The sequence below is a fragment of the Culicoides brevitarsis genome, chromosome 1 (genome assembly GCF_036172545.1).
Source record: "Culicoides brevitarsis isolate CSIRO-B50_1 chromosome 1, AGI_CSIRO_Cbre_v1, whole genome shotgun sequence".
NCBI classification, from domain to species: domain Eukaryota; kingdom Metazoa; phylum Arthropoda; class Insecta; order Diptera; family Ceratopogonidae; genus Culicoides; species Culicoides brevitarsis.
Window position 1 is genome coordinate 17,871,919 of NC_087085.1, and position 24,704 is coordinate 17,896,622.

The 24,704-nt window shown below is 27.9% G+C and overlaps 6 protein-coding genes across 6 annotated transcripts; 4 read left to right on the top strand and 2 right to left on the bottom strand.

Annotated features, from left to right (window-relative positions):
- Nucleotides 1–63: 63 nt before the first annotated feature.
- On the bottom strand, nucleotides 64–14,836 carry LOC134837379 (phospholipase B1, membrane-associated-like). The gene is made up of 6 exons (XM_063852749.1): nucleotides 14,536–14,836; nucleotides 1,412–1,771; nucleotides 777–891; nucleotides 434–698; nucleotides 301–377; nucleotides 64–199 (listed from the first exon to the last, which is right to left on the bottom strand). Exons 1-6 carry the CDS (start codon nucleotides 14,834–14,836, stop codon nucleotides 64–66), a joined length of 1,254 nt encoding a protein of 417 aa, XP_063708819.1.
- On the top strand, nucleotides 2,471–4,798 carry LOC134838090 (nose resistant to fluoxetine protein 6-like). Its single transcript, XM_063853547.1, has 7 exons — nucleotides 2,471–2,717; nucleotides 2,786–3,181; nucleotides 3,237–3,436; nucleotides 3,495–3,610; nucleotides 3,664–3,874; nucleotides 3,928–4,242; nucleotides 4,293–4,798. Exons 1-7 carry the CDS (start codon nucleotides 2,498–2,500, stop codon nucleotides 4,770–4,772), a joined length of 1,938 nt encoding a protein of 645 aa, XP_063709617.1. The 5' UTR covers nucleotides 2,471–2,497; the 3' UTR covers nucleotides 4,773–4,798.
- On the bottom strand, nucleotides 4,782–7,033 carry LOC134838091 (cytochrome P450 4V2-like). The gene is made up of 3 exons (XM_063853549.1): nucleotides 6,647–7,033; nucleotides 6,064–6,584; nucleotides 4,782–5,384 (listed from the first exon to the last, which is right to left on the bottom strand). The coding sequence occupies exons 1-3, from the start codon at nucleotides 6,996–6,998 to the stop codon at nucleotides 4,797–4,799; spliced, it is 1,461 nt and encodes a 486-aa protein (XP_063709619.1). The 5' UTR covers nucleotides 6,999–7,033; the 3' UTR covers nucleotides 4,782–4,796.
- Nucleotides 7,594–10,219, top strand: LOC134836763 (probable cytochrome P450 313a4). Its single transcript, XM_063851978.1, has 2 exons — nucleotides 7,594–7,962; nucleotides 9,029–10,219. Exons 1-2 carry the CDS (start codon nucleotides 7,620–7,622, stop codon nucleotides 10,117–10,119), a joined length of 1,434 nt encoding a protein of 477 aa, XP_063708048.1. The 5' UTR covers nucleotides 7,594–7,619; the 3' UTR covers nucleotides 10,120–10,219.
- On the top strand, nucleotides 12,198–14,485 carry LOC134838295 (probable cytochrome P450 313a1). Its single transcript, XM_063853795.1, has 4 exons — nucleotides 12,198–12,312; nucleotides 12,377–12,615; nucleotides 13,000–13,755; nucleotides 14,135–14,485. Exons 1-4 carry the CDS (start codon nucleotides 12,209–12,211, stop codon nucleotides 14,476–14,478), a joined length of 1,443 nt encoding a protein of 480 aa, XP_063709865.1. The 5' UTR covers nucleotides 12,198–12,208; the 3' UTR covers nucleotides 14,479–14,485.
- Nucleotides 14,837–22,295: 7,459 nt separating the features above from the next.
- LOC134837380 (pancreatic lipase-related protein 2-like) lies at nucleotides 22,296–23,337 on the top strand. The gene has a single exon (XM_063852750.1). It carries the CDS (start codon nucleotides 22,306–22,308, stop codon nucleotides 23,335–23,337), a length of 1,032 nt encoding a protein of 343 aa, XP_063708820.1. The 5' UTR covers nucleotides 22,296–22,305.
- Nucleotides 23,338–24,704: the final 1,367 nt, after the last annotated feature.

Sequence of the window (24,704 nt, forward strand, 5' to 3'; positions counted from 1 at the left end):
TTCTTAAAAAACTATCCCTGTCACTATGATTTTTAATTATTATTAGAAGAAAGTTGCATCTCGTTAGCTGTTGTCGTAAGTGTAGATATATGGATTCTGCTCGGTTGGACATAAAAATTTGTGCATTGGTGATGCCCAATTTTTTTGCTTGTAAGGATCTCGTTGAAGTAGATTGTTGTACAAAGTGGTGCCGGCATAGCTGATAAAAATTTAAAATAAAATTAAATTTTTTAAAGATTAATTTTAGTGATTTATTTTCTTTAAAAGGAATTTTTAGTGAAATATTAAAAAAAAACTTACGCATTCCCTTTTTGGCTCATATGGAAACAGTCAAAACTAACCAGACTGTAATCGTTGCCTTTTCCTTCAGGATTCAACTGAAAACGAATTTTCATAAAAAAATGAAGAAATTCAAGAAAAATTATAAATTTACCGAAAACTCCGTTGACCATGGCTGATAAACAACAGCAAAATCTTTGTGACCGCGCCAAAATGGCGATCTTGCCACTTCTTCATCCACTGCTGTGAATTCCCGTTCAATCTTGGTCCATCGTTTGCGTGCTTCAGCGGTTGCTTTGTACGTATTGCCTTGCCAACACGAGCACTCGATGAAATGAAGCGTGCGACATTCATTGGGTTTGTCTTTCGGCATCACCACTGTCTCGACTTTTGGCTTTGAGACGATATTAACGAAGGTTCTGCACGTGCGTGAAACGAAAAAAATGAAGAATTTGTCACAAAAGTGTTAAAAAATGACGAGAAATGTGCAAACAAACCTTGGCATGTTGTCTTTTAAATATTTGACGGCTTTAAATAAATTCCGTCGATGCTTACTGGGAAGACTTTCGGGATTTTTCATGGCACAAATGAATGTACAAATGTCGTTACCACCTGAAAAATAAAATTTTAAGGAGTTTTTTTAGATTGATTTAATTTTTTATTTTTTTTTTAATTTGAATTTATTTTTAATTTTTTGAATATTTAATTTTAAAATTATCTAATTTTTTTTAATTAATTTAAATTAATTAGTTTAGTTTATTTTAAATTTTTAAATTATTTTAATTTTGAGTTTTATTATTTTTTTTTTGTTTTTTAAATTTTTATTTAACATTTTTTTATTTATTTTTTTAATCATTTTAATGTTCAAGTTTATTGTATTTTTTAATTTTATATAATTTTATTTAATTTATTTATTTTTAAATTTTCTTTAATTTTCTAATTATTTTAACTTAAAATTTTATTATTTATTATTTTTTTATTTATTTATTTATTTTTTATATTTAATTTTAAAATTATTTATTTCTTTTATTAATTTTTTATAATTTTTTTTTATTTTTGAATTTTTTATTTAAATTTAAATATTTGTTTATTTTTAGGCAAATAAAATGGAAATTTTGAAAAAAAAACTTACCAATGGAAATCGTCACCATTTTCCAATCTTTCTTAAAATTAACGCGAGGATCGTTTCTGATGCGTTTGACTAAAGTTTTCGCCATGTACGGCAAATCGAAGGAAACTGCACCGATTTCTGCCACATTAAACTGCGTTTCAGAGTGAATTCCGAACGCATCTCCCGTGGAATATCCCACCAACTTCGGATTGTAAACTTTCAAAATATTTGGCAACGTCGTGGAATTTCTCCAATCCCATTGACCTCCAATGCACCACGACAACCCCCGATTTTCCATCGTAAGATCCAAAAATTTCGTGGATGTGGCACCATTCGCAGCTGTCAGAGAATCACCCATGGCTGCAATTACTTTAATATCACCTAAAATGAAAAAAGAAAAAAATTAACGGTTAATGGAGAAGATTGCGTAACTCTTGACATTGCAAAACAAAATTGCACTTAATATTTGATAAAATAATAACAGGAATTAAAAATAACGCACAATTAACAGTGAAATAATATCGAAAGTGATTAAATTGCGTGAAAAACTACATTTCCAAGGAGAACGACATGTGCAGTTATGGCACGTAGTTGTGTGGCAATTATCATAAATGCATTAAAATAAAATAAAATCGAAAGTTTGAGCAACTTAGAAACACTTTTAATTGATACAACGTATGTATTTCCTACAAATGTAAGCGACGCGACGTTAGATAATAGTTGAACGCGTCCTCGGAACTGGTTCAAATCGACTTTCAATGGAAAATTTTACGCGACAAACCGACGTTCATTTGTTGGCGCACCGCAAAAAACTGGAAGAAATTTAATTTTTTCACTGAAAATTTTAAATTTAGCAAAAAATAATTGAAAATTTTTAAGAAAATATTTTTCAGAGCAAATTTTGAAAAATCACATGAAATTTAATATAAAATGACACAATTCTGACTCAAAAACCAGTGACGCGCAGACCTGGTTGAATTCTAAGCTCAAAACAAAGTTCTGTTCATTAAATGTAAATGATGCTTGTTTCATAAGAAGGGAGTCAAGTTCAGTTCTGCTGTAAATTTTTGCAAAGTAGGAAGTGTTTGCGATTTTCTTACGTCAAAAATGAACTTGAACAAGATTTTCTTGGTTTTCGCGTTTCAAGTAATGAGCGTTTTGGGAAATATTTGGTCTGGATATGACCCACGAGAGATTTTCAAGGCCAGTGATAAAGTTTTAAAGGCATTTGAAGCGACTTTTAATACCAAAGACGAGAAAAAATGTTTGAAAGATTTTAAATTTTTCACTAAGGAGCTTCATTTAGGTCGAGAATGGACTGAAAAAAGTATTTTTAATCGATTTTTAATGAAATTTGTTTTTAAAAAAGTCATTAATGATCAATTTTCCTTTTAGTGATAAACTCTTATGGACGCCTCCCTCAAGGAATTTATTCAGGAAACAAAATCGACTATGGTTATTTCGATCAATGCCTCAAAATCGACACAAAAATCGATATTAAACCTCAATATTGTCTCCTTCCTGTTAAAAGTCTTCATCAAAATCAATCCATGGACTTCCAGATAGGAATTTGCGTTCCAGATTCCTGTTCGACGACACAAGTTCAGCAAATAATGAAGTCATTACTTAATGAAATCGGCTTCACAAGTGACAAAAAGATGGATGAATGTGTCGATACAACTCCCGAACGCTTTGGAATGCTAGAAAAATGCACAATTTTAGTCGTTTTCGGGATTATTTTGATAATTTTCATCAGTACTGTCTATGAATTGGTTCAAAATTATCGAAAAGGTAAAAATATTTTAACAATTTTCATACCAAGAAATTATTTTTAAAATATTTCTAGCTAAAACAAGTGCTTTGATGACTTCATTCTCACTTCAACGTAATTTAACGTATTTATTAGAGCCGAAACAGGATCCCAACATGATTGAATGCATCAACGGCATTCGCGTTTTTACCGATGGCTGGATAATCGTCTTTCATTTGTACTTTTTCATGCGAAATTACATGCGTTCCGTGCATAATCCAGAAGATCTTGATGTGGTAAGAAATTTTTTGAGCCTCAAAAATTAACGAAAATTGATTTTTTTACGTTTTTTAGTGGAAAAATTCCATTTGGAATATTCTGACGTTACAATCTCATTTGGCAGTTGACACCTGTTTTCTTATCGGAGGCCTTTGCTTGTCCTACAATTTTATGATTGCTCGAGAACGGAGGTAAAAATTCTTAAAAAAATACTTTTTTACATTTTTTTCATGTTTCATTCCAGAAATAAATTTAATTTGTTCAAATTTTACTTGCATCGTTATATTCGCTTGACTCCGGCTTATGCTGCGACAATGGTTTTGCTGATGTTTGTGTATAACGTGAGACCTGGACCAGTATTTGAGCCAAAAAATTACATGGGATTGGATTCTTGTCGTCGTTATTGGTGGGCAGCCCTGATTTACTCACAAATTTACACAAATTGTGACGAACCGGTAACGAAATTTCATGTTTTTCAATTAAAATCTTTAATTTTTGTGGTTTTTAGTGCATGCCGGTGACTTGGTACTTGAATGTCGACATGCATTTGCACATCATTTCGCCAATTTTGTTGTTTGCTTTGTGGAAATTCGGTTACAAATGCATGCCAGTAATAGTTTCCTTGATACTTTATTCAATTTATCAACTTTATACGATAGCCATGACGCATCAGATCCACATCGCGGAGATGTTTGAGCTTACTTCGAATGTCGCGATGAAATTTTATTGTCCAACGCATGTCCGTTATGCCACATGGCTCATGGGAGTGACTTTGGGCTTCATTTTGTACAAGAAAAGGAACACTCCGAGCACTTTATCGACTGTAAGTGTTTAAAAAATTTTTTAAAAATTAAATTTTAAATATTTTTGCAGTTCAAAAACGTTTACATCTGGATCAACGTAATAATTTTGACAATTTACACCGTTCTTGGTGCCCATATTTGGCGCGAATGGCAAACAGACGTTCAAATTTCCGCTTATTTAGCTGCCCCGCATCGCGTTGTGTGGACTCTTTGTATGGCGTGGATCGTTTATGCCTGCATTCGAGGTCGCGGGGGTTTTATCAACTGGTTTTTCTCGCTGCCATACTGGAAACCGATCGCAAAATTGAATTATTGCAATTATTTGATACATCAACCGTTTATTGTCTTGATGGCGAGACTTTTGCGTGTCGAATTGCACTTTGACGGATGGATTTTCTTGATCATGGCGTTAGGAGTTTACTTTTTTTCGCTGGTTATGTCGATTCCGTGGACTCTCATGTTCGAAATTCCATTTTTGAATGTGGAAAAAGCGATTTGGGGAATTATTGAAGAACGCAAAACGAAGGAAAAGGCAAAGAAAATCGAATAAAATGGACAAGAAAATGATTTTTTTTTATTCTAAAACTCGTTTTTTAACTTGAACCATGTGACCGTTGTCCAGTTTCAGCGTGATACTGAACTTCAAAACCAGATCTTTCATCGTCATTTTTGTCGTAAACTGATATTGAGTCAAGATTTTTATCAAAGCAATTTTGACACTCATCATTGCATAATTCAAGCCAATGCAATTTCTCGCACCTCCACTGAACGGCTGAAAGGCGTACGGATGTCGTTTCGCTACATTTTCCGGCAAAAAGTTATCCGGATAAAAGTCGAAGGTGTGTTCGCCCCAAAATTGTGGCCAATGATGCAATTTGTGGAAATTTATTAAAATTGTTTCGCCTTTTTCGATTTTTCCGAGTCCCTGGATTTCGCATGGCGCGAGAGCTTCTCGTTCCGTAATTGGTACTGCTGGAAAATGACGAAGGGTTTCTTTGACAATCATGTCGAGGTAAGGCATGTTTTTGATAGTTTCGTAGTCGACGAGAGTTCCGGGCTTGTAGTTGGCTAAAATTTCTTTGAGAAGTTTTTCTTCGTATTCGGGATGCATCGCGAGCATGAGAATTCCGTAAGCGACTGTTAAGCCTGAGGTTTCGTATCCCTTAAAAAATTCAAAAAAAAATTGATTTAAAAAAAAATTAATTGTAAATTTTTAACCGGTTCAAAAACGTTTTCTAATTTTCAAAGAATTTTTACTTTTTTTTTTGCCTTATTCAATTGAAAAAAAAAAAATTTTTTTAAATTTTTTATTCAAAAAAAAAAAAAATAAAATAAAATAAATAAATAAATAAAAAATAAAAAATAAATATTTTTTTCAAATAAATTATCAGAAAAATTAAATTTTTTTCTAAATTTTTTCAAAAATAATATATAACTTTTATTTTATTTATTTTTTTTTTCAAAAAATTATAATTTTTAATATTTTTTTCAAATAAATTATAGTTTTTAACAATTTTTTCAAATTTTAAAATGAATTCTAAATTTTTAAAGATTTAATTCAAAAAAAATTTGAAAATGCCGAAATCTTTCAACTAAAAAAAAACCGGTTTTATTATATTCGGTTTTCCTTAGATTGATTGAATTGAAGAAAAAATAAATTTTTTTCCAAAAATTATAATTTTTTTTAAATTTTTAATGATTTTTTTAAATTTAAAAAAATATGAAAATTTGAACTTTTTTAACGAAAATTTAACCTTTTTTATGAAAATTTCTCTCAAAAAAAATTATTTTTTATTTTAAGAAAATTATTTTATAGAAAAATTAATTTTTTTTTTACAAACCGCCATAAACATCGACCCCAAATTCTCAATCAACTCCTCTCCTTCCAATTTTTTGCCTTCAAACTCGAAATTCAGCACTTCGTCGATAAATGTAGGCTTTTCCGTGTCATTCTCTCCATATTTCATAGCTTTCAATTTTTCATCCACAATTGGTTGGATGACTTTCCTCAACATATACCGGCTCAATTTGTGAATTTTGTACATATAAGAGAGCCGAAACGTGATCCAAGGCATATAAAATGGATTAATCATCCGCGCAGAAATGGCGTCTTCCAATTCCTCGAAAACATCGCCATTAATACTTGGATCTGGATTTTTGCATCCAAATAAGTTCTCTAAAACCTGATCGATGCTCATTTTTATCGTAAGTTCGTTAAAATCAAACACTTGTTCATCGACATGTTCTTCCAATTTTTTACACAAAATATCCACGTGCTTGTTAAAAGTTGGAATCATATCCAAAACTGATCGTTGACTGAAGCAGTGAGACGTAAATTTGCGATATGGCTTCCAAAATTTATCTAAAAAAAATAATTTTTTCTTACAACGAAAGTTTTTCTGTTCAAAATGGAAATTTTCTTACATTTAGCTGCCAACATGCCACTTTTGAGTTCAAACAAGTCAAAAATATAAGAACGTTCAAGCCAAATTTTGGTGGGAAAAATTTGCGCCAAATGATTCGGATCAGTGACAAACAACAAAAGTTTCCCGCCAAAAACTAATTTGACAGTTGGCGCCACCATCAGTTGATCGAAACATTCGACAATTTCGGTCAATTTGTTTGGTCGTACGGAATAAATGCTCCCGATGATGGGAAGTTGAGGAGGTCCGGGTACCAAACGAAATCGATCATTAAGCCTTTGGCGCCGATACTCGATCCACACGAGCAATGGCGTGATCAGGATGAAAAAAGTCGTTAAAAGTGCGAAATACATGTGACTCGAGCGACGCGGAAACACGGAAAGAAACTCGATGATTGGCTCGCATCCCTCTTTTATAGAAAAATAGGTGTTCATACAAAGGCGTGCTCGTGCGTAATCGAATGTTCCTGCATCACACACCACTTCACCCATATGGTAAGAGAATTAAATTAACTTATAAATATTCACAGTGAACTGGTTTTTTGGATTTCACACATTAGAAGTTGTTACACAACGAAAGAAAACTGCTGAGAATGGAAATTTTCTGTGCTTACTGGTTTATCCGAGAGACTCTTTTGTACGACTCTGAGCACTTTTGTCCTTGTATTTTATTAATGACAACAAAAAATGTTGTGAATGCTCGTGACTACAGTTTTAAAGCCACTTAAGCGTCTTAGATCCTTGAAAAACTCATCAACGGACAGACTAAAAGTCATTTTTCCATCAAAGTCGAGACGCAATAAATAATTTGTTGCAAATGAAATGAATAACTAAGTGAATTCTCAAATTAATTGTGGTTTTTTATATTTTTTGCGTTTGTATTGGTTCTTGTGAAAAAGTATAAATACTGGAATATGATCATATTTCAAAGTTTTCTTTGACTGATCTCGCTTCGGAGCAGAGCCTTTCTCTAAAATGTGGTTAATTCTCGTTTTTGTAGTAATTTTTCTAATTTGTCTCTATTTGGAGACGCAAAGAATTTCGTTAAATAATCGCTTTAAAAATATCTCTGGGCCGAAACAAATTCCAGTTTTTGGGTCGCCTTATTCCATTCGAGTTAATGAAACGAGTGAATTTAAAGAAGTTTTTGAAGAATTATTTATCGATAAGGTCGTGAAATTAATTTTTGGCGGGAAATTATTGTTGTTGGTTTCCGATCCAGTTGTGCTGTCGCAAGTGCTGCCATCTAAAGCATTTTTGGATAGACCTTATCCATTTGATTATTTTGAGTTTCCCACAGCGATGCTGAGTGCCAAATGTGAGTTTTTAATATTTTTCGTTTATTAAAAATTATTTATTTTAATTAATAAAAATTATTAAAAATTTAATTTAATTAAATAAATAAATTATTTTTAAAAAATTATATTTAATTAATAAAATTATTTTTTTTTTAATTTGTAATTTTTTTAATTTAATTTTTTTATTTTTTAAATAATAAATTCTGATTTTGAAAATTCGATGATTAAAATATTAAGCTTTATTTCGAAAGGAAATTTTTGTCATATTTTTGCACTTTTTGACTAAATTTGATATAAATTTGAAAATAATTTAATTAATTAATAATTTAAATTTAAATAATTAATAAATAAGGTAAATAATAATTTTTAAAATAATTAATTTTCATTTAATTATAATTATATAAATTTGAAAAAAAAATTATAAATATTTTTAAAGCCGCTTCAAATGTAAATTAACAATTTTAAAAGTCGAAATCTAATGTGGCAAAATAAAAAAAAAGTTTAAAGTTTCATAAAAAATTACCGTTTTTTTTGGCATATTTTCATAATTTTTTTTTCTAATTTTCAATTTTTACTAATTTTTATTTTGAAAATCATATTTTATCATAAATTTTCTTCCCTTAAAAAATTTTTCATAAAATTACTGAATTTTTTTTACAATTTTTTTTGACATTTTTTTCTGGATTTTTTTTCATTAAATTTTAATACCTACCATAAATATTTCGTAAATCTATTTTTAATAGTAAAATATTATTTATCGCTCAAAAATTGTTAAAATTTTGTCATTTTAAATTAAAAAAAATATTTCATAACTTTTTGTTTTATTTGGAGCATTTTATTTTCAAAATTTTTGGACTTTATTTTCGATTTATTTATTTTTTTTTTGAGCGGCCTTAATTACATTAATTCATGAATTTACTTATATGATTATATGATTTTAAAAAATAAATATGTTAAAAAATATTGAAATTTTTAATGGACAAATTGAATAAAAATTCAAAATTTTTTTTTAAACATTTGAATTACAATTTTTTAAGCATTGATAAAAAAAACTTTATCAATTATTTAAAAAAAAATTTCTTTCAGATCCCCTCTGGAGACCTTTAAGAAAGCAAACAAATGTCTGCTTCAACCTACGAGCGATCAGTTCAATGTATCCCGTCCTCAATAAATACGCAAATCGTCTTCTAACTGACCTTGAGCCACATATCGACGGACCGACATTCGATATCAATCAGCTAACTTTACGCATGGGCGGTGCCCAGGTAATGGAAAACCTCATGGGAATCAGTGGCGAGGAATTTGTGATCGATCCATTTGCTTTTGACAAGATGGAAGACATCATCATGGGTCGCATGTTCAACCCCTTGTATCAGCTGTGGCCCATTTATCGTCTTTCGGATTGGTATAAATCGAAAAAAATCGCAAACGAAACAATTCACAAGTTTTTCGGGAAAATAATCGACGTCAAAGGAACCCCCGCCGAAACAAGTAACGGAGCAAAAATTTTCATCGACGAAATGTTGCGATTCGAAAATAACGGCAAAAAATTGTATGGCAAAGATTTATCAGAAACCGTTGGATTAATGTATTTAGCGGCTTTTGAAACATCAGCATTGACGGTATCTTATGCGTGCCTCATGATGGCTCTTCATCCAGAATACGATGCGAAATTAGCTCAAGAAATCCAGGAAAATTATCACGAAAATGAAGAAATTGACAGTGAAATGTTGAAAAAGTTCCCGTATTTGGACATGGTGGTGAAAGAAACTCTTCGACATTTCCCCTCAGTGCCGTTAACAGCGCGGCAATGCATGGAAGATTGTCAAGTTGATCCCTTGGGTGTCATTCCGAAAGGTACTATTTTGGTTTTCAACTTTTGGAAATTGCATCGCTGGCCCGAATTCTGGGGACCTGATGCGAAAAAATTCAATCCTGATAATTTTTTGCCGGAAAATGTCGCTGCACGTCATCCATACGCCCACTTGCCCTTCAGCAGCGGTCCGCGAAATTGCGTGGGCATGAATTACGCATTAGCTAGCATCAAAGTGGGTCTCATTAAGGTCTTAGCTAAATACAGATTTACGTCAAAACTGAAGCTAGAAGAATTTCAATTCAAAGCTAGTATCACGTTGAAGCTCGTTGGAGGACATCAAGTACAAGTGCATCGCAGATAAAAAAAATTATGATTTCTGCGAAAAGGATCGATTTTAAGAATAAATTATTTTATAACGCGTGATATAAATTTTCTTTCTAGCATAACGTAATAGCTTTCCATGGTCACGAAGCCGGTTGTTTTACATTTTCTACATGAATTGCCTGCTAATTGAGTTTTTATGACTCTATTAACAGCAATTACAGATTCTGTAATACAATATTGCATCATAGTAACATGCCACGTTTATTACATTTTCGCCATTAGAATCCATTAATTATCTCTCCGTACGGAAATAGTTCGACTCAGAAGGAAGACGAAACCAGTTGGTCTAATTATCATTACAAATTGTGATCATATCACAGTGAAAAATTGACGTCTCTCGAGGAATCGGGAGAGGCGGGATGTAAAAAATTAAATTTTTGGCGCACATTTTCCCAGTGGGAAAAAATTACTTTTTTTTAAAGGCCCTCGCACTTTTACATGGAAATTTTAATTTTTTTTGAGAACATTTCCCGGGCGAAAAGGATAAATCTCACAACTGACATTTTTGACAAAATTGAGTTAAGAATGGGAAAGTATGCTTAAAGACGAGTATTTTAAGATACACTGAGAGATTTTCAAAAATTTTGAAAAAATATCAGTTTTATTTCAATAGAAAGAATAGACGAAAAGGATAAATCGCACAAATGCATACAAATTGGTAATAAGTCAAATTTTAAAATGTCTCCAAATCGTTTTTTGTTTATGTTTTTGTGTTGTTTATGCCTTATTATTGCATAAAAAGTCCATTTGAACCAAAAAATTTGCAAAAATCTTGAAATTGGAAAACTTAAAAAATCTCATTTTTATATGAAATTTTGTGCATTTGTGCGATTTATCCTTTTTCTCAATAAAAAATTTCCCAAAACTACCCCTTAGAGATTAGATAAGAAATTTTTCTGCACAAAAATTGTTTTTAGTGGCCAATTATTTACTTTTGTGCGCTTGAAAATGAAGAAATAGTTTATAAATAAATTTTTACAGCTCAAAAACCGAGTCAAAAACCGTAAAAAACTTTAAATCGATTTTTCTCAGTTTGTTAAAAATGTTAGTTGTGCGATTTATCCTTTTCGCCCGGGATTTTTTTTAATTTTTTTTTTTTATTTTCCTATGTAAAGTAAAAGACCTCAGGGCCTTAAAAAAAAGTTAATTTTGTCCCACTGGATTTTATGGTAAAAAAGATCTAATTCAGAGGACCAAAAATCTCAATTGTTTTTTTCAAAAAAAAATTCATCTATCCTTCGATTTTTTTATGAAATTTTCAAATAATTTTGGGACTTCTTCAATTTTTTGAAGGATCAGGTCAAACATTTTTTTTTTAGTTCAAAATTTTGATCTTGATCTTCAAAAAAATTTAAAAAGCCCAAAATTTGTTTGAAAATCGAAGGTAGAAATTTTTGCATTTTTTTTTTGAATAGGATTGTTTGTCGTCTCAAGTAGATCATTTTTCACCATAAAACGTATACTCGCTGATATACATTTGGCTTCAAAAACACCAAAAATTTGATTTTTCAAGTCTTAAGCCGAGAAATGTAGAGCAAGACGTTCATTTTTTATTTACATATGGAAATGCACCCACCACGAGTCGCAATGATATAACTGGTTTTTTTCTCTATCGAAATGCAGACAAATACGTTTTAATTTGTTGCAACCAGGGTTGTAAATATTTTTAAGTTAAAAGTCAAAACTAATTAAAATTTAATAAAACTAATCACACTTTGACTTATGACCCTGCTTACTTATTAAAAAAATTTTTTTTTTCATGACTCAAGTCTCAATTATGAATTATCAGGGTTTATAATTAATTTTAATTTAGTTTTAGTTTAATTAAAAAAAAAATCTTGGCTAATTAAGAAAACTTTAGTCATTCAAGTAAAAGTAAAAAATTTTTTCCACCCTGGTTACAATAATACAAATTTTCATACATTTTCCGTAAACGTAAATGCTGAGAACGTTTGAAATGTAAGTTCAATTCAAGGTCGCCAAGGTCCTCAGAGAAAAAATAAATAAAACTCGTTATTCGTTTCTCGGTTCTTTCGCTCTCAGTTTGTCGTCGGAGAAAGATCACAATGTTGCTAATCTTAATTGCTTGTGTTGTTCTACTGACACTCGTTTATCTCGAAGTACAACGCGTCAGATTAAATAATCGCTTCAAGCATGTAGCGGGACCGAGGTAAATTATAATTTATTGCTAGAAAAATCTGTCAAACGTCACTTTTGTTGTTGTATTTTTCCAGTCAGTTGCCGATCATTGGAAGTGTTTATTCCATTCGACCCAACAATTTGACGGATTTTAAGGCAGTTTTTGATGATTTGGCGGTTGATCCGGTGGCGAAATTTATTTTCGGCGGAAGTTTGTTACTTTTGGTGACAGATCCAGTCGTTTTGTCGCAAATTTTGCCATCGAAATCGTTTTTGGAGAGACCGTATTTTTTTGATTTTTTTGAATATCCAACGGCGATGCTTAGTGCGAAATGTGAGTATGATTTTTTTATGCCAAAAAAATTTTTTTTTGAACTTAATTTATAAAAATTAAGCTTAAGTTTGAGTAAAAAATGCAAAATATTAAAAAAAAGGTTATTTACACAAAATTGACTGAAAAATCTATTGAATTTTGATTTTTTGACCATTTTTAAAAAATTCTTTATTTTTTTAATGTATGAAAATGCAAATATATTTTAAACTTTATTTAAAATTTTTTAAAGTTTTTTTTTTTACAAAATTTTAATTTTTATCAAATAAAATTATTTAATAAATTTTAATAAATTTAATAAATTTTTTCTTCAGTGATTTTTTTAAAATTTTTTTTAGAAAACAAAATTTAAATTTTTTTTTAATAAAAAAAAATATTTTTTTTCAGTCAAACTTTGGAAACCGATGCGAAAACAAACAAATTTAGCATTTAATCAACGCCAAATTAACAGTATGTTCCCCGTTTTCAACAAACATGTCAATATTCTACTACAAAGGATCGCTGCCAAAGTAGATGGTCCCACGTTCGACATAAATCAACTAACTTTACGAATGGGAAGTGCTCAAGTGATGGAAAATCTCATGGGTTACGCAGACATTCAAGAAGAAATCGATACTGACTTGTTTGAATTGTACGAGGATCAAGTGACGGAACGAATGGTGAATCCTTTGTACCAACCATGGGTTGTTTATCGCACTTCTTACATGTACCAGATACAAGATAAAGGCAGAAAGGCTTTACATGAGTTCTTCGGACGTGTTGTTGACCGTAAAATGAACGAAATAAAAAAGATTGGAAAGGAACCCGATGGAAAATTATTCCTTGATGAGATGTTTAGATTCGAACATGAAGGGAAAAAATTAAGTTACATCGAGTTGGTTGAAAATATTGGCTTGATGTTCTTAGCGGCGTACGAAACATCAGCAATTACAATTTCTTATGCTTGTTTAATGCTTGCGATGCATCCCGAAATCGATGAGAAATTATTCGCAGAGATTCAGGAAAATTATAAAATTGGAGAGGATATTGACTTTGATATGTTGAAGAATTTTCCGTATTTAGACATGGTGGTTAAAGAAACGCTTAGACATTTTCCAGCTGTGGCGATGAGTGCCCGACAAGGCATGGAGGATTGTAATATCGGTAAGAAATGATTTTTTTTAAATAATTTTTTAGGCATCAAAAATTAATTTTTATTAAATTTTTAAAAATCATTTTAATTTAATTTAAAAAAAATCATTTTAAAAAATTAATTAAAAATTAAATTTAAAAAATAATTAATTTAAAAAATTTAATTAATTAATTTGAAATTAATTAATTAATAAATTAAATTTAAAAAAAATAATTAATTAAAAATTATATTTAAAAAAAATTAATCAAATTTTTAAAAATTATTTAATTAAAGTGTTTATTTGAAATTAAATAAATTTAATTTTTTTTAAATAAAATTATTTATTTCAATTTAATTTTTTTTTATAAAATTTATTAATATTTTTTTTCATATAATTTTTTTTTTTAATAGAACCTCTCGGCGTTCTACCAAAAGGCACAATAATTGTCCTAAACTTCTGGAAATTGCATCGATGGCCCCAATTTTGGGGTCCTAACGTGGAAAAATTTTATCCCGATCACTTTTTACCTGAAAACGCAGCTCAACGTCATCCTTACGCTTATTTGCCGTTCAGTGGCGGACCCAGAAATTGCGTCGGGATGAATTATGCCTTACAAACTATCAAAGTAGCTCTCATCAAAATTCTAGCAGAATATCGTTTTACCACGAAACTCAAAATGGAAGATCTTAATTTCAAAATTAGCGTCACATTGAAATTAGCAAACAGACACATGGTTCAAGTACACCGAAGATAACTCATAAATTTAGTTTTAAGAAAAAATGTAAATAAAAATTAATTTTAAAATTCTTACCTGGTCTCAAGCGATTCACGTTATTCGGCACAACTTTACTCCTGCCGATGGAAACGTTGCACGGAAACGGTGCATTTGGTGGAAATTTCTCCTGCAAAAATTTTCCTTCGGTGCGGTAGCCCGTTTTTCCGGCTAGATTGAACCAGAACACGCGAAACCCGTGGAAAAACATGCGAAAAAATTTGTTGTCAAACATTGTGATGCGATCCGTTAAATCCACTTCTCGTGCCTCGTTAATTGTGATGAGGTAACTTATGAGAAAACTTAAGACGAACACTATTTTTATGCAGTTTAACTTCATTTTCACTTTTTTTGTTGTGGTAATTGTTTAAACTTTCATTTATTACAGAAGAAGGGTCGGATTTTTTTTTCTGTTGCAATCGATGACGCTGAAGTTGTGTATCGATAGTCCATTAACAGGTGTTTCGTTTTTTTTTTAACAAAAATTCATAATATTGTTGTCTGCCACATTTTTTCTCTTATTTTATGAGGCGGTCGTTGTTGTGATGTTATGATGATGCTGTAATAGATGTCGTTGTCATTTTTTTTTTTTTTTGCAAACAAACACTTGTTGTCTCGTCTTTTTTTCTGTGTTACAAGATATTCATGTACTGATAAATTGTAATTGGTTATGAATGAAAATGTAATTCATTAAAGCGAGAAAGAAAGAAAGACAGACAGACGAGACAACAGAGAGAAGAAAGGAAGCAATAACGAATTATGTGATGGGAAAAATTATTTTGAATGTCCGAAAATCATTGCATTTTTAATTTTATTCAATTTAAAATTTTTATTAATTAAATTATTTTTTTAAATTTTTTTTTTTTATAAATTATTAATTTTCAAATAATTTTAGACATTAATTAAATAAAATTATTTTAATTTTTTTTAACGAAAATTTTATTTCAGTAAGCAAAATCTTGTAACAATTTTTATTTGATTACTATTTAGTTTACTTTAATTTAAATTAATTATTTTTTTTTAATTTTTTATTCCCAATTTTTCATTTAAAAAATTTTTTTTTCATCAAAAATTAAATTTGTAAGGAATTATTAATTTAATTTATAAATATTAAAAATTAATTTCCAAATTTTATTTGAGTTATTTTTCAAATTTTTAAATATATTTTTAATAATTAAAATTTTTTCAAAAATGATTTTAAAATTTAAATAAATTAATTTGATTGTTTTTCTACTTTCTTTCTTTGAAAAATTAATTTAAAAAAAAATCAGTTTTTATGATTATTTTTAATTAACGTCTACATATGAAAAATAATTAATGTTCAAAAATTTTCTTTAAAGTATTTTTTTTTTTTTAAATTTTTTTCTTAATTTTAGCAAAAAATAATTTGAGCAAAATAAAAAAAATTTAAAAATTTAACTAAAAATTACCGTTTTTGGGTGTATTTTCATAATTTTTCAAGAAAATTTCCATAAAATTTTTGAAAAATTTTCAACTTATTGTAATTTTTGTTTTGAAAATCATATTTTATCATAAATTTTCTTTAAAAATATTTTTCATAAAATTATTAATTTTTTTTTTTCAAAATTTTTTGACAGTTATTTTTTATTATTTTTTTTCTTAAAATTTTAATATGAAATCTATTTTAAATAAGCAAATTTCAAAGTGAAAAGTAAAAAAAAACATCAAAAATATTATTTAACGCTCAAAAATTGATAAAATTTTGATAAAATTTTCATTTGAAGCGGCCTAATCGAAATATTGAATTTTTATTTAAAAAAATAATTCAATGAAGTTAGAAAAAATCATATTTTTACTCAATTTTCGGACATTCTAAATAACTCTTCCCATCTTGTCAGTATGTTAATAGGTTGCATTTTGCAAGACAACATAAAAACTGATCTTATTCATTCATGATCGTCAATATTTATACATATTATTACTTCATTTCATTCATAAGTCGTTTGTGGTTTTTGTCGAGCACGCACTACTGAAGCAATAATAATATACTCAATAACATCCACATAATAGCTCTTACAATGACTTAATAATAATTTAATAATTCCGGTCGTGCAGTTTCATTTTAATTTTTTTTTTTCATTAAGTTAATGAAGAAGAAGAATAATAAGAAGCATTCACTTTCTTCGCACATACACAGACACTTGGGTGTAGCACGTCTTTTATTAACATAAATTATGTACCCGAAAAAAAAATTATTACGTACTCGAAATTACTTAACAAACAATTGAGTTAAACGTTTAAATTATTTTTTTAGTGATAATGTAAATATTTGTTGAAATTCAAAAAAAAAAATGTTTGGATACAAATAAAATTATACACATGTATCATGATGAAATTAATGATGATGACAATAATTATTCACACCCAAATTGAAAGGTTGGTGGCCCTTATGATGTACCGGGCGGGCGGCAACTTATGTGATAAACATTTCTCCAATTAATTTTTTTTTATTATTATTTTTTTTTCAAATGGACCGCAGTTACGATTTAATCTCATCATCGATGAATGATGATTCAAACATTAAAAAATTGTTTGAAAATTGTTATCTTTCAACATAATTAACTTATTTACATAATTGTCGGTGTGGAATGGTGAGACGATGCTCGTGACAAATAACTTTTAATACTTATTTATTAAAATTAAACTGTGCGTATTTTTTTTAGTAAACGCATTTGTGTCACGCACAAAAGTTATATGATTCCGGTTAATAATTTTCTCCGTTACTTTTCTCTATTAAACTACACGAAATTAATATTCATCATTAAATGGGGAGCCAAATGAAATCAATACACTTTGTTTGTGTCATTCGTTGTGTTTTTTCAAAGTGAAAAGAAATTGCATGTAAATATGTTAATAATATACATTGCGGTGTGTTGTATGAATGAATGGTGTAACATCACGTAGTGTTATATTATTATTATTATTTTAAATTGATAATAATAATAATATAATATGCATCTGTAATTTAATACAATATCAATATTTTTTTGTTTATTTGCTCACTTTGTATACAAAACTTAATGAATTAATGATATTATATCACTAAATATTGAAAATTTATGAAAAATAACATTAAAAATCATTGAGATTGAATATTTTTCTTTGCAAACTAGTTCAAGTTTTTTTTTATACATACATGATGCATAAATTTAATAATAAATAAAATAATTTTTCTTACATTTATTTTTTTATCGATTAATTGAACTTCCTTGATTTTATTTGATTTTTCAAAAAAAACGTGTATAAATTTTAATTTAATATTTTTTTTAATCTTTTAATTTTTTTAATTTAAATTTATTAAAGAAAAAAATATTTAAGCTGACACAAAAATAAATCCAAAAAATAATTTAAAATTAAATAAAAAGAAAAGCAACAAAGTAATCTTTTCATGTTTTAACACAATACATTTAAAATAATGATGACAAAAAATTATAATTAACTAAGTAACTTCTTTTATCTTTTTTAACACATCTGTACATTAAACTTGTTTTAATCTTTTTGTTTATTTATTTTCAAAAGCGTCTATTACAGTTAAAATTGCTTTTAATTTACCACAATTACGCGCCTACGACAAAGTGGGACGGTGCATCGCTTTTTTTATTTTTATTATTTTCAAATATTTTTATTTTTTTTTTGTTTGTGACTGAATACAGCAGGTGATTGCCTCTTATTGCATTTTTTGAACATAACTCACAATTAATAATATGCGGATATTATTTTAAGTATTTTTCCACACAACCACTCGAGACATACCAAGAGTTATATTTTAATTTGTAAAAACACGAGAAATATGATAAATGAACTTTAAATGTTTACTTTTTTTTTGTAATGCATGAGTTAGTTGTCGTCGTTGTTCAATTTGCAGTCAACATGAGTACTTCTGATTCGTTTATTTTTCTTTTGCATTTTGCAAAGAAAGCAATCACGTTTTTTTTTGAATTCATTATAAAAAAGGAAACTGGGCATTTTCTATGGTTGTCGCGACTAATTATTGTTACACAATGTAATTAACGCATTTTATTACTGCCAGGCTGCCAGGGAAATGTGTCAAAGAAACTTGTGTGTGTGAGAAATGATCAGTAGATCACCGCAGGGCTTTATTTTTAATAACGAAAACTATTTTATTTTAAAACAATACAAATTTTTACCACTATCTAAGTGAAAATACAAATAATCAACATTATTAAAAATTTATGTATGTATGTTGCACGGGTATGCGGGTGAAAACAAATAATAATAATAATAAATAAATATATCAATTTACCATTTTTAGACATTTGGTACAAGATGCATGAAAGAGGTAAGCAAACAGAGTCTGCGTTAATAAATAAATATTTAGTTTACATTATTTTATATTTATTGTTATTATATTTTGTTATGATAAGGCAGGGATCGAAAAAATATTTATTAAAAATCATGTTTAAGAGAATGTAATTAAAATTAATTATGTTTTATAATTAAAATTAAAAAATTTAATAAAATTAAATACATATTAAAATAAAAATATCAGTAACAAAAAAATTAAAATTGATCATTAACATTAAATATTTTTTCAAAAAAATAATTATGGAAAAATGACTTAAAATTTTTAAAATATTTTTTTTTAGAAAATTAATTTTAGAAAAATTATTTAATTTTTTTTTTCCTCTTAAGCTTTTACTAAAAACAAGGATAATAACTTCAAATTTTTAAAATTTTTCGAAAATCTTAAATTACTTTGAAAAATTAGACAAACATTTTTACATATTTTTTGTTAAATTTTTATCATTTTAGCAGAGTTTAGATTTAAATATTTTAAATTTTAATAATTTTAGTACAAACTAAAAAAATACAAGAGTTTTTAAAATTTTATAAAACTTGTAAAAAAATATTAAATATATTTTTCAAAATTTTGAAAATATGTTAAAAATAAATGTTTAAGTAAAATGAAATTGGACTCCAAAAATCATTTTTTTTCATAAAATAGATTTTCTAACATTTTATTCAGCTGAATTCATCAATCGACTATTTGAAACAAATTATTTTTTGATTCATTAATTCAACAAAATTAATAAAATAATAAATGAATTAAAAAATAAAAATAAATTTAAAAAAAATAAAATTTAAAATAAATAAATAAATTTTTTAATTTATTAATTAAATAAAATTTAAATTTAATTTAATTTATTTTTTTTAAATTTAATTAATTTTATTAAAATTAAAAAATGTAATAATTCAAGTTGAAAAAATAATAATTTTAATATTTTTTTCATCCCTGATAAAAAACAATTTATTTACTATTTATTTATTTTACTTTTTCGCAATGTTTGCAACAAAATCGCGATGAAGAGAAAAACGTTAATAAAAATTATTGTTTTACAATGTTTTTTGTTATGAATCTATTATTATATTAATACTATTATAATTCAATTATCTCTTTTCGGTCGTGTGAGCATGTTATTGCTAATAAATTAGGGCGGTCTAATGCAAAGCATGTATGTAAATTATGTCAGTTACTCGGTCAAGTTGCGTTCCAGAAGGCGTGAATAATCGTGATTCTTCATAAAACCGAAGAATTTCAACGAAAAAAAAAACAATAATTATCAGCTAGACGTAATAATAACAAATTTTTTGCATAAACTATCAATTACACTGTCTGCTGCAGTTTTTTCTCACATCATATACAATATTCTACGTTATTGTGATATTTTGTAACTAATTTCTTGCAAAAAAAAATTTAATCTACTTCATATCATTAAAAAATAGCATACGGACATTTGTTGTGCATTTTATATAAAATGATATTGTTGACAAGAAATAAAAATTTAATATTTATTAGTCATTTGGAAAGTTGTGCATGTCCATTAATCTGGTTAGTTTCTGTGTGTGTCTACGGATAAAACACGCATCTCACATACGGAAATAACAAAATTTTTAGTCTGGTTATAGTTTTGTAATCGATATACCAACTTGTGTCATATTTTTTTGTTATTTTTTTTTAAATCTCTCACGCTGACTAAAATTGCACGTCTGCGTTAATAAAGTTCATCTTGAATGAAATTGATGATAATAATGAGCGCCGTTCATCGTTAATAAGCCTCACAACGTGAAACACACAAAAAATAGAGGAAAAACCGGCTCAACTATTTATGGACTGTTATAAATGGAAAACTTTAGCAACAAGTGCTTGTACCGTCGCATGAGTTATAAAAGAGCGAAAAAACTGGATTGAACAATTTTTCTTTCCTCTACACACTACTGATCCACTGATGGACTGACTGACTGTCTGCCGTTCAAAACTGCCTTGTTCACACACAGCAACAGCAGCAAAAAAAAAAGTGAAAGAAGAAGTTAAATATCACAAAAAATGGAAACATTCATTTTCCACGTTGTAATTTATTTACAAGTGCAGTTACGCGATTTATTGGCATTGCTGGCGATGACGTGAAGAAAAGTAGCAGCGCGGCGAAAAAAAACTGTATGCAACATAAAAATTCTTCTCGGGTTACTGTCAGGGTCTTTGTGAATGGAATGCACAAAAGAAAGGCAGTAAATTGTGATGCAAGAGCGCGCTTGTGTGGCACGTGGACGATATTTGCATGATTTGCAAGATAAAATTTAACAGTCATTCATGAAATGAATTTTATCTGAGTGACTGATCTTGTCGCGTATCGTCAAAATTGTGATGATTGATTTAATGCTGTTAAAAAAATTCGAAAAAAACAAAAAAAAATATTTTTAAAAAATTCTGGAGAGTCATGAAAATAAAAAAAAAATAATAGATATTTTAATTTTTTAAATTTTTAATTTTTTTTTTTTTAATTAAAAAAAAAATAATAAATTTTTTAAATTCTATAATTTTTTAAAAATTTGAAAAGTGTTTTATGAAAAAAAATCATGCAAATTTAACAACGAGTTACACAAAATTGAAAAATATTAATTTTTAACGGTAATTAAAAAAAAATAAGAAAATTTTTTCTTTGTTTTATCGAGATACTCTAAAAAATATAAAATTTAAAGATATCAAAGAGATATCAAAAAGGTGAACTTTAAATTTTATAAAAATAATTGTAAATAAGAAATTTATTTAAAAATGCATTTTACTCAATTTTTCTCATAAAGTTGTAACTTTGATTCAACTGCAATTTTTTTTTGAAATGAACTAAAAAAATTATTTTAAAAAATTTTAGATATTTTTAAACATTTTATTAAAAAAAAATAATTTTTATTTATTTTTTATTTTAATTAAATAATTTCCAATCTTTTCGTTAAATTAAATTATTTCAAAATTTAAATAGAAAGAATTTGTAGAACTGAAGAAATTTTTATTCTAAATTTCTTTAAGTCGATATTTTGAGATTTTTTTTTTGATATTTTGTGTTTTTGTTAAACTTTTAGAAAAATTATATCATGAAAAATTATTCATAAATAAAAATTTATCACAAAAGATTGAAAAACTATTATATTGAAAAAAAAAAAATGAAAATAAAAAAAAAATTGTTGACCAAAATTTATAATTTTTCATAAAGCATCAGTAAAAAAAGTACGGGACATATTTTGAATAAAATTATTTTTTTTTTATTAAATATTTCAATTGTTTAATTCATCTGATGAGCGATAAGATTCGGATAAGATTAAATATCTTCTTATCTTATCAGCTTTTTCATTCAAAAACAATGATTTTTTTTTAAATTTAAATCAATTGATAAAAACCCGCAAATGATAAAATTCTGTTATAAATAATCAAGATTTGTTTCAAAGCGCATTTAGTTTATTTTAAATTTTGATCGCGACACAAATAAACCCATTATGAAACTTTTGATTTTTGCTTTGTTGGCATTTTCTCACTGTTTCGCTCTGAAAGAAGCTCCCGCTGGATATCATTGGATTCCAACGATCGACGGAAAATTTTATTTAGTTCATGAAAATGAAATTAATCAAATTGAAACGGAGCCTTTGAAGTACGATCCTTACAAAGACGTTGGCTTCCGTTTATATACGAACAAAAATGGACGCGAACCAGAATTAATTGAAATTGACAACGCAGATTCCTTGAAGTCATCATCGTTCGATAGTTCTTTGGAAAGCCGTCTTTTTGTTCATGGTTGGGGTGATGACGGCATCGATGGAGGCGCCATGCATCTTGTAAAAGACGCGTATTTAGACAATGGCGATGTCAACTTTTTCGCTGTCGATTGGTCCAAAGGCTATACCGTGAACTACATCGCGGCAAGAAATCGCGCAAACGGAACGGGAATTGTCATGGGAAAATTCATCGAGTTTTTGGTGCGTGAAGGAGGTGCGAGTTTGGACAGTTTTCGCATTATTGGATTCAGTTTGGGCGGACAAATCGTTGGATATACCGGAAAATACTTGAAAGGACAGTTAACAGCGATTTACGGAGTTGATCCTGCTGGTCCGTTATTCTTCCAGAACTCAACAGATCGTTTGACACCCGAAGACGCGAAATACGTGGAAGTCATTCACACTTGTGGCGGTCGATTGGGAACGGATTTCCCCTTGGGACATGTGGATTTTTATCCAAACAACGGTCGATCACAGCCTGGCTGCTTGAAAATTGATGTTACAGGAACTTGTTCCCATTCACGGTCTTTATATTACTTTGCGGAGTCGATGTATGCCGAAAATGACGGATTTATTGGAGTTCATTGCAATTCACGAGCTGAAATCACGGATGAGGGATGTTCTCATGTCGATGAAAGACGAAGAATGCTCGGAGGAAACCCACCAAAAATTGTTCCAGTCACCGAACGACAAGTTTACTGGCTGCGAACAAACAAAAAATCGCCATTCTCGATGGGCGAAAAGGGAACCGAGTAACATTGTTGCACCAAATAAACGAATTTTAATCAAATGTTTGCATAAAACTCGCATTATAATCAATTATTTAACACTTGAGCTACTCACAACTACTGCAGCATAATTATCCCATTAATATTACAAATAAAATATAAACTCAAATCATCGGAAAAAAAGGTATTATGATGATGCTCATCATCATTAAAATCATTATGATTAAAAAAACAAACTCTCGGAATTGCATTTAAAATATAATTTATCAACACACATGTCCGATGGCCAAATGGATGCAACAATGTGCATTTTTTGTATATGGCAGTGCAAGAGGAAACAGACAACTCTATTTAACACTGAAGTGAACACAGCCAGCTTTTACCTGAGTGCATTCATATCATTTCATTATAATAATTATTTTGTGCATTGCTTCAATTTAAACATGAAATTTTTCATTCAAAAGTTTCATTATTTTTCGTGTTTTCACGGTTTTCTACGTTGCAGTGATGCAAAAATCAGATAAATCTTGACAAATAATTATAATTAATTTTTTAATGAAATTTGTCACTAAAGTTGCAAGTGAAATATGTTTTCTTGTCTTAATATTTTAAAAATTTAATATTTTTTACAAATATTTAAAAAAAAAAATTTGAAAAATATTAAAATTTAAAAAAATATTAAAAAAAAAAAATAAAAAAAAATGAATTATTTTTTAAAAAATAATTTTTTATAATAAATTTATTTACTTTTTTATAAAATAATCCAAAAATATATTTTTAAGAGATTATTTTTTGCAATAAATTTATTTTTTATTTATTTTTTAAAAATATTTTTTTATTTATAAAATTATTTTATTTATAAAAAAATCCATAAATATTTTTTTTTAATATTTTTTTAATGATTTTATTTGTTTATTTTATTTATTTATTATTTAATTTAATTTATTTATTTTTTTAAGTCTAGACAACTAAACAAATAAATATCGAAGAACAACGACCTCCAAAAAAATTTTTTTCCTGAATATTTTTTTTTTAAATTAACACCTAAAATTCATTCATTTATTTTTTTATTTTTTTTTTAAATAATATTATTTTTATCACTTCAAATTTTTTAATTTATATGTATAACGCGTGTTTAAATTGCTGCTTGCATATATGTTACTGTTACATGATTCCTATGGAATTTTCATTGATTATGCAAATTTTTATGTATGGTTATCATTAAAACTTTTTTGTTATGCATTTAAATGTCTCACTGACACATATTTTATTTTAATTTAAATTCACCTGGAAATAAATATTTTTGTGACGTTGAAGATTGACTTGAAAATTATTTTAACATCTTATTTGCTCGCACTTGAATTTTTTTACATTTATTTTTTTTTTGTTTGAATA

What these genes read in the sequence shown, in the direction of transcription:
- LOC134838090 (XM_063853547.1), top strand. Translation starts at nt 2,498, where the DNA reads ATGAACTTGAACAAGATTTTCTTGGTTTTCGCGTTTCAAGTAATGAGC. An exon ending in ATGATTGCTCGAGAACGGAG is followed by an intron (nt 3,611 to 3,663) that starts GTAAAAATTCTT and finishes GTTTCATTCCAG; the next exon opens with AAATAAATTTAATTTGTTCA. An exon ending in ACACAAATTGTGACGAACCG is followed by an intron (nt 3,875 to 3,927) that starts GTAACGAAATTT and finishes TGTGGTTTTTAG; the next exon opens with TGCATGCCGGTGACTTGGTA.
- LOC134838091 (XM_063853549.1), bottom strand. Translation starts at nt 6,998, where the DNA reads ATGTATTTCGCACTTTTAACGACTTTTTTCATCCTGATCACGCCATTG. An exon ending in TGGCATGTTGGCAGCTAAAT is followed by an intron (nt 6,585 to 6,646) that starts GTAAGAAAATTT and finishes TATTTTTTTTAG; the next exon opens with ATAAATTTTGGAAGCCATAT. An exon ending in TGGGGTCGATGTTTATGGCG is followed by an intron (nt 5,385 to 6,063) that starts GTTTGTAAAAAA and finishes GAATTTTTTAAG; the next exon opens with GGATACGAAACCTCAGGCTT.
- LOC134836763 (XM_063851978.1), top strand. Translation starts at nt 7,620, where the DNA reads ATGTGGTTAATTCTCGTTTTTGTAGTAATTTTTCTAATTTGTCTCTAT. An exon ending in AGCGATGCTGAGTGCCAAAT is followed by an intron (nt 7,963 to 9,028) that starts GTGAGTTTTTAA and finishes AATTTCTTTCAG; the next exon opens with ATCCCCTCTGGAGACCTTTA.
- LOC134838295 (XM_063853795.1), top strand. Translation starts at nt 12,209, where the DNA reads ATGTTGCTAATCTTAATTGCTTGTGTTGTTCTACTGACACTCGTTTAT. An exon ending in AAGCATGTAGCGGGACCGAG is followed by an intron (nt 12,313 to 12,376) that starts GTAAATTATAAT and finishes GTATTTTTCCAG; the next exon opens with TCAGTTGCCGATCATTGGAA. An exon ending in CATGGAGGATTGTAATATCG is followed by an intron (nt 13,756 to 14,134) that starts GTAAGAAATGAT and finishes TTTTTTTAATAG; the next exon opens with AACCTCTCGGCGTTCTACCA.
- LOC134837379 (XM_063852749.1), bottom strand. Translation starts at nt 14,836, where the DNA reads ATGAAGTTAAACTGCATAAAAATAGTGTTCGTCTTAAGTTTTCTCATA. An exon ending in AATGGTGACGATTTCCATTG is followed by an intron (nt 892 to 1,411) that starts GTAAGTTTTTTT and finishes TTTATTTTTCAG; the next exon opens with GTGGTAACGACATTTGTACA. An exon ending in TTAAAAGACAACATGCCAAG is followed by an intron (nt 699 to 776) that starts GTTTGTTTGCAC and finishes ACGCACGTGCAG; the next exon opens with AACCTTCGTTAATATCGTCT.
- LOC134837380 (XM_063852750.1), top strand. Translation starts at nt 22,306, where the DNA reads ATGAAACTTTTGATTTTTGCTTTGTTGGCATTTTCTCACTGTTTCGCT.